The sequence below is a fragment of the Pinus tabuliformis genome, chromosome 4_1 (genome assembly GCF_031772625.1).
Source record: "Pinus tabuliformis cultivar Carrire ecotype Pingquan chromosome 4_1, CPIR1, whole genome shotgun sequence".
Lineage (NCBI taxonomy): Eukaryota > Viridiplantae > Streptophyta > Pinopsida > Pinales > Pinaceae > Pinus > Pinus tabuliformis.
The window spans coordinates 125,865,506-125,874,116 of NC_142303.1; the positions used below are offsets into that span (position 1 = coordinate 125,865,506).

General features: G+C 40.3%; 1 protein-coding gene across 1 annotated transcript; it reads left to right on the forward strand.

The window, feature by feature from the left end:
• The first annotated feature begins 4,122 nt into the window (after positions 1-4,122).
• LOC149174525 (LEAF RUST 10 DISEASE-RESISTANCE LOCUS RECEPTOR-LIKE PROTEIN KINASE-like 1.2) lies at positions 4,123-7,065 on the forward strand. Its single transcript, XM_089420878.1, has 5 exons — positions 4,123-4,915; positions 5,154-5,225; positions 5,507-5,542; positions 5,719-5,748; positions 5,839-7,065. Exons 1-5 carry the CDS (start codon positions 4,123-4,125, stop codon positions 7,020-7,022), a joined length of 2,115 nt encoding a protein of 704 aa, XP_089277004.1. The 3' UTR covers positions 7,023-7,065.
• Positions 7,066-8,611: the final 1,546 nt, after the last annotated feature.

Genomic DNA, 8,611 nt, shown 5'->3' on the forward strand with positions numbered 1-8,611 from the left:
CGGACAAGTTTCCTTCCTGAAGGAAGGGGGACCAGATCCCAAGTCTGGTTCTCGAGGAGGGAGTTATACTCCTCCTCCATGGTGGACTCCCAAGATGGATGCCCAGCAGCCTCAGCATAAGACTGTGGATCAAAAGACTGAACCAAATGACAATGCCAGGAGGGCAATGGTTCAGTGGCAGTGAGGACAAGAGGAGGCTCAACAAACTCTGAGCTAGTCCTCTGCAGATCAGAATTATCCCCCACAAGACCATTTCTAGCAGCTGGTTGGTCTTGTGCATATATCTCACGTAAGCTCCTTGTTCTCTAATTTATGACAGGGGAATATGATTCATTGCCGGAAGCCCGATATGGGCTTGGATGTGGATCATCATTTTCATGCACTAGATTTGTATCTGAAGACTCTGTCTTTGCATCTGCATGCTCTTCCTCGGCATTTGCATGATCTGTATCTGCATCTGAATGCACTGAGTCATCATCTTGGACATGAGGTAGATAAAAAGTGTCTGCATGCGGTGCTTGAGGTGCATGCGAGAGACTCTCCTCAAATTTGACACTTCGCTCAATGATGAGCTTGTCCGTAGAGGGAATCAGTAGTTGATATCCCTTCACACCATCAGGGTATCCAACAAAGATGCACTCAATGCTCTATGGATCAAGAGCTTTCCTCTTTTCAGAGGGGATCCGGGCCCATGCTCGAGAGCCGAAAACACGGAGGTGAGTGACCTATGGTTTAGTGCCGCTCCAAGCCTCAAAGGGGGTCTGATCCTTGACAGACCTATGAAGAGATCTGTTCTGGATGTAGTTAGCACAATTAAGTGCTTCGGCCCAAAGCTTATGAGGCAGTGACTTGGCATGCAACATGCAGGAAGCCATCTCTTTGAGAGATCGGTTCTTTCTCTCAGCAACTCCGTTCTGCTGCGGAGTGTATGGAACTGTGTACTGCAACTGTATGCGGGACTGAAGGCAAAGGTTCCGGAGTGATGTGTTAACATATTCCCCCCCATTGTCTGTACGGAGGGCTTTGATCTTTCTCTCTGACTGTGTCTCAACTAGTGCTTTGAAATCTTCAAAGTGCTCAAAAACTTCAGATTTGTTCCTGAGAAGATACACCCAAGTATACCGTGAGAAATCATCAATAAATGTAAGCACATACCTTGCTTTATTGATGGAAGGATGAGGAAAAGGCCCCATGAGATCACTATGGATCAGATCTAGAGGAGAGGATGCTCTGTGAGTCTTGCTGATGTCAAACTTTTCTCTAGGATGTTTGCCAAGAACACACCCTTCACAAACTCCTTTGGAGAAACTGATATTTGGCAAGCCTTCCACCATCTCATTCTTGCTTAGCAGCTGCATATACCTGTAATTTAAGTGACCAAACCTCTCGTGCCAAAGCCTACTACTATCATTAGCATGTGTAAGCAATAAGGAGGATTCAGATTCAATAAATTCAGAAAATGTATAGAGTCTGACTCCATTGTTTACCTCACCGGTTGCAATTTTGGCATTGCTATGTAGATCATATATGTTCACTGCATCTGGAGGGAATTCCACTCTCTTTCCTGTGCCAAAATGAGTGATCTGATAAACTGAAAGCAGGTTTACCAAAAGTTTTGGAACATGAAGCACATCTTCAAAGCTTCCGTGTAAAAGTTCCACTCTACCTTTTCCGGTGACCTCAATAGGTGAGTCATCTCCCATGAGGATGGGAGGTCCTTTGCATGCATCCAAAGAGGAATAGACTTGCTTTGTAGCAGCCATATGATGTGATGCACCAGAATCTATAATCCATGCATTAGGAGAAGAATTAATTGCAACTAAAGCATGAAAATTGTTACCTTTCCCGTGTGGCGGATCCTCAGTTTTCTTCTTGGCGCCCTGAGGGATGTGGTCCCCAAGGTTGTGCTTCTGAAGGATTTCTGCAATTTGGTCAATTTGTTTCTTCATGCAAGAGGATTCTGGATGGAATCCTCTTTGACAGTAGGTGCATCTGTTTCCTTTCTTCCCTTTTTCATTTCTCGAGCCGGAGGAGTCATTGAAGGGCTTGGTGTACCCTTCCTTCTTTGGATGGGAATGTGCTTTTCCTTTGTCTTTTTGCTACTGATTTTTCTGATTTGAATCAGATTTGTAATTTTTATTGTTGCTGCCATCATGCACAACAAGTGCATGTGCTTTTGGAGGTTTGATTTTCCCCGTGCCAATGAGTTTATCTTGCTCAAAAATAAGAGACTCCATAAATTCTTTGAGAGAAGGTATAGTGTAGGTTTTACCTGTTGCGAGCCTTACTGAATGAAATGTAGACACAAAGACGGAGTATTCTCGTCCGAGCTTTGACATAATAGAGAGAACTTGGCGACTCTCCTCCTTGGATTTGTCAATTCCACAACCCTTGAGTTGCAGCAATAGATCATTATATTTGGTGAAGAAGTCTTGAATTCTGTCATAGTTCCGTGGATCCAATGATAGCAGCTCCACTTCGAGCAGATGCCCTTTCATCTCATCCTGTTTCCCGTAGAGCTCTTCAACCTTTTTCCAAATCTCATTAGGAGTATTGCAGGCAGATAGATGAAACTACAACTCTGGAGAGATGCACATGCATATGGATCCGTGGGCCTCATCCATACGGTTGAGGTACTTGGATTTCTCTATGGCTGAAGTGGGTTCCACTTTTGTAGCCATGGTAATCCTGTACAACCCTTTATGACGAAGGTATCGAGCCATTTGGTCCTTCCATTCATGATAGTTGTACGGTGTTAGGATCGATGCTTTGGGAAACTCCATTTTTCTGTCAATCTTCGATCTCCAAGCTGTAATACTTGCAAAATAAAGTACTGGTGCGCCTTTTATCTAGCAACCTGTGGGCTCTGATACCATGTAAATGTGTTAGAAAACCTACACAGATGAATCTAGCTAGTAAAGGTTGAACACACAGCTTTGCAAAGCAAAAACACTAAAAAAAATCGAAAGAAGAGAAGAATGATTCATTCGAAAATATGTTACAATGCTCATGATATAGCATCACTGGGTGAAAATCCCAAGGTAATGCACTATAGTAGTGATCAATGAGAAGACTCTAACACCTACAACAAGTTCTGGAGATAACTAGTCAGTTGCGGAGTTAAAGAAGGAGCAAATCAAGGAGTAAATCATGCAAAAGGAATCTTGCATGCAATCCCATGCTCTAACTAAGAGTCTGCATGTAAGTGTGTAGTAGTTCCAACATGCAAAAAAAATCTTGCATGCAGTCACATGGTCTAACTAAGAGTCTGCATGTAAATATGTAGTAGTTCCAACACCAATGGGGAACAACACGAGACACATCGAGAAACCTCAAAGGTATCGATGATAGGTAAGGGGTTTTGTACTACATTGGGAACACAAATAGTCACTCAACCGAGACCCAACCCAGACCATAGTAACGCGATCTAAATTACGGCAATATAAATTAAAAGGTGTAATGTGAAATAAAAACAATGCATTAACTCTTGTCACTACGTTTAAACCTTCGTACATTGCTATTATGTTGACAAGATTAAGCCGATGGTTATATATATTTTATGTTTTTTTGTTTTTTTAATGTGTGGTAAATTGCATAAACATTGGGTGAGCATGTTACACCAAGGTATGTCAAAAAGAATCGGTGGAAGTATCCTCGAACTTAAGAGATTGCTAAATCTTCCCCCACGGTCACGCCAAAGATATGAAGGTTGAATCACAAGTCAAGTTAGAAGACGACTTTAACCTTAAAATATGAACATTGATGTAGGATGGAAAAGGTATCCGCATATTAGTCATCACATCACAAGCAGTTTGTCGACTTATTCTCCCCCACAGATATCAGTCCACCAATCCGAGAAGACGTAAGGAGAACCCACAACGTTGGTGCCCCTTCACAATAAAAGTCGACTTAGAATACGATTAAAAGTTAAGCAGAATCTCATTGGCGCGTGTTGACTCTGGAGTCTTCTGCACCGCAATTCCATGCCGTTTATCTCACGTCCGCTCTCTGTACTTCCATCTCCTTCGTCTTCTTAATGTATTTGCAGAAACCGTTTATTGTCATTCGCCTTCTCTTTTAATCTTGAAATCGCGACTGACTAAGTTAAGAGCAGTGCAGATAATGAGAATATCTGTTTTCCTTCTTCCCAATTCGATGCTTCTCATTGTTCATCTTTCCCTTGTTGTTGCATCTGCTCTCCTCCTCTTCCTCTGTTCCACAACTTCATGTCTCGCTGGTCAATACCAGGATTGTGATTTCCATACGTTTCCATGTGGGAAATTTAACTTCAGTTATCCTTTTGAGCGAAATGGCAGCGGATGCGGTGACCCTAAGTTTCATCTTCTTGACTGTGATGACCACAGCGGCCATCCTATGCTCAATATCAGTGGAGAGAAATATCGCATATTGGAGCTCTTTATACCCGGCAGTAGCATGACAATTGTTAACGAGAATTTGTTTGGAAGTAAATGTAATCTTTCGGGTAAATACTCTCAACTCTGGTCGCCCGGCTTTCCTTTTCGTATCAGCGGCGAAACATACACCAATCTCACACTTTCAAGGCAGTGCGATACAAGCAATGAGGAAATGTCTCAATTAAGATCCCTTCCGTTATGTGGCGATGTTTGGTATTACAATATTACGAAACCAGAAGACGGGGCAGACTTCTGTCAAATTCATCTTCAAGTACCAATTAATAAGAATTACCTCTCTCCAGAGAGAGAGAGGATTGTTAATCAGACTATACTGCAGCAGGGTTTTGAGGTAACATGGTGGGTCGACCAGTACAGAAATCAATGCTGTGATTCTTGTTTGGAAACTGGCAGGCGTTGTGGTCATAACATTTCAGCACAATTTCTTTGCTATAGTCCCGATGGTACAACATATCCAGCTAGATGCCCCCACAACCCGCATGGTATGTTTCCTGTACGCCTTCTACAGATTTAATTACAAAGTTCTATTTCTGAATTCTATCAATATTATATTAATTACAAAGTTCAATTTTCGAATTCTATCAATATTGTATTAATTACAAAGTTCAATTTTCGAATTCTATACGCGGTATACATGCTTCCTTCATTTGGATATATGTGTATGGGTTTCCCGTTTTGTCAACTATGTATTCTCTTACCAAAAACTGTGGATCCTTGTAGGTCCTCTATATGATACTGATGATGGCCGCACAGATAATCGAAAGCCAGCATTATTGCCCCCCAACCCGCATGGTACGTTTCCTCTGCGCCTTCTACAAATTTAATTACAAAGTTCAATTTCTGAATTCTATCAATATTATATTAATTACAAAGTTCAATTTTCGAATTGTATCAAATATTATATTAATTACAAAGTTCAATTTTCGAATTGTATCAAATATTATATTAATTACAAAGTTCAATTTTCGAATTCTATACGCGGTATAAATGCTTCCTTCATTTGGATATATGTGTATGGATTTCCCGTTTTGTCAACTATGTATTCTCTTAACAAAAACTGTGGATCCTTGTAGGTCCTCCAAATGATCCCGATGATGGCCACGAAGAAGGTAAATATATTTTCTTCCAAATTAGCATCTCCCATTTTACGTCAAATGAATTAAATGCTCCATTACCAGTACCTGTATCCTTGAATCTGGCAATGTATATGTGTTTCCCGATGTGTCCACTACGCAAAAACAGTTGAGCGTTTCTATGAATTAAAAGTTGTTATGCTACGTTGCAGGTCAGAAAAACAGGTCCGCCATTGTAATAGGTAAATCTGATTTCTTCCTCTTCAGTACATAAATCTCCGTTCTGACCTCACGGTGATTACATAGACATTGATCCGTGCCTTCTACCACAGGTTGCTCTGTTGGAGGAGCTGCGCTGACAGCATTAGCATTAATACTGTTTCTAATGTATTATGCGAGGGTGAGAAAGCCTTCTCCTAGCGAGTTTCTCGCGATAGATTCCATCAAATCTGAGAGAAAAGACATGGAAGGTTTTGTGCCTGGGCTTACGATCGACAATCTGTCTATATTCTCTTACGAAGAACTTCGACAGGCTACGAATCGCTTCCATGAGGAGAACGAGATTGGGGATGGAGGTTTCGGGTCGGTGTATCTGGGAAAACTTAGGGACGGACGGATTGTGGCGGTAAAGAGACTTTATCAGGGCAGGTCTACGACAGTTGCACAGTTCATCAACGAGGTGGCCATATTTTCGTCCATGAATCATCCACATCTCGTTCGTCTTTATGGCTGCACATCTACAAACAGTCCAGAGCTGCTGCTCGTCTACGAATTTGTACCAAATGGGACTTTGGAAAATCATCTTCATGGCGATCGCCAAGTACCCGGGGGACTATCATGGAATACCCGTTTGAACATTGCTCTTCAAACAGCCCAGGCCTTGGCTTTCCTTCACAGCCTTAATCCACCTATATTCCACAGAGATGTGAAATCCTCCAATATTCTCTTGGACGAGAATTTCAATGTCAAAGTGGCAGATTTTGGGCTTTGCAGGCATGTGCCTGTAAATGCCTCACATGTCACCACAACCCCTCAAGGCACACCAGGATATGTTGACCCAGAGTATCACAAGTACTACCAGTTGACGGAGAAATCCGATGTGTACAGCTTCGGGGTAGTTTTGGTGGAGATCATCTCTGCCAAGTTAGCAGTGGACGTAAATCGCGATACAAGGGAAATCAATCTTGCCAACATGGCAATATCAAAGATTCAAGAAGGGGCTTTGCATGAACTGGTCGATCTCCAGCTGGAAATAGAAACGAACCATGAGGTAAAGGTCGCAGTAAGTGCAGTGGCAGAATTGGCCTTCAGATGTCTGGCGTCAGAGAGCGATGACAGACCACGCATGAACGAAGTTGTTGCTCAGCTTGAGGTAATAAAATGCTTGTGGGATGTCTGCCCATCTCCACATGAGGAGTCATTATCGTTTCCCACCCATAAACACTGGCGATCGTTGTCCACCTCCGTGAAAGAAAAGTGGCCCATCATGGGCTACCATGCCCACGCCAGTGCATAAATTTCACCACTATATATAAGTGGTTAATGTTATATAGTTGATGATATATTTGCTTAATATGATGTAAATATACCTCATAAAACATGAAGAGATTTGGCACTCCAAGTATCTGAAATGAATTAAACCAAATAGTTAGTATTTTTACCGGCTTCATTTGGTTGACTATCTTGCTTCTGTTAATTGGATTAACAGTCTTCACAATTGAAGTTTTTATTTATTTCATATAAATATCCATATTCACTCCTGATTGACTATAAAATGGACTAAAAAGGAAAACATGAAAGTAGGAGGACAAAAGAAACTGGAATCGAGTGTGAAAACAATGCTAATCAATCTCTAATTTAAATCTAAAAATTGGCATAAGGTTCCTGGAATCTAAAAATTAGGAAATGTTTCACACTAATTCGGAAATGATTCATACTAATGATGGCAAGGGTTTTGAATATTTTGTTGCTTGACCATTATCTTAAATGTCGTGTCATTATAAGATCTTGAGTGGTTTGTTTTACTAATATATTGCGTAATCTATCTTATTGAATATTTAAACATAAGGATATGGCAACATAAAAAATAATAAACAATAAAATGTTATATTTTTAATTAAAATATTTTATAAGAAATAGAAAATTTGAAAGCTAATATGAGATGATCCTTCGCATTTCTATTTTCTTCATTAACTATGTAACAACGGGTGAATATTGGATATAACTCAAAAGTAATAAAAACAAATCAAATCTACATTTTGAAGGCATAAATTAAAAAATATATATGTAATTAACTCTTATTTCTTTATCGGGCTATTTAGTTGGGGTTAAAGCATTCATGTTGATTAGATTTAATAGAATTGATGGAGGTAGCTTGTTTCCTGTGGTATGAAACTCTTTTTGCTTTACATCCATTATGGTTTGAAGCTGGTTGTTCTTATATGAACTAAGAGTTTATCAACCTTCCTATATGTCAAAGCTATTTCCAATCCAATTACTTCTTAATTGTCTGTATCTCTAAGATACCACTTTATTTCTTCCCTTTGTTATCATTTTCACCAATTAATTATGTTCTTTCTTCCCACCAAAATCTTCTGTTAATTTTGCAAATCCCGCTAATGAAACTTTTGAAATTCGTGTTGCCTTGAATTTCCCCTGTACCTATATAAAATTTGTGAAGGTTCTTGTGATTTTCTAGCTCCTTGTTCTCCCAACTTTTATTGTTGAGAATAAAGGACAAGGAGCCTCCCTTAACAAGTCGACTCCTCTCACCGCAGATCCACACATTAGCTTGAATCTCTTTGTTTATCCCCCATAGAGAAATCATGAGAGTGGAGACATGATTTAACATTGGCTTACGTTCCCTAATCGGTTTGCATTGTTTACTGAGCATGGGCTCCTTTACCCTGAAAAGAGGGTTCCATGGTAGCAAGACATAGGGAGGATCCACAAAACCAAAAAATGTTAGTGCATTACTATTACAAGGAAAAACAAGAATTCCTTAAGCTCGAGCTAGGAAACATGACTATGGAAGAGTAGGAAAGAAAATTCATAGAGATTTGTACGTATGTGGATTTCATTAGAGATGAAAAGGCCCCAGTATTG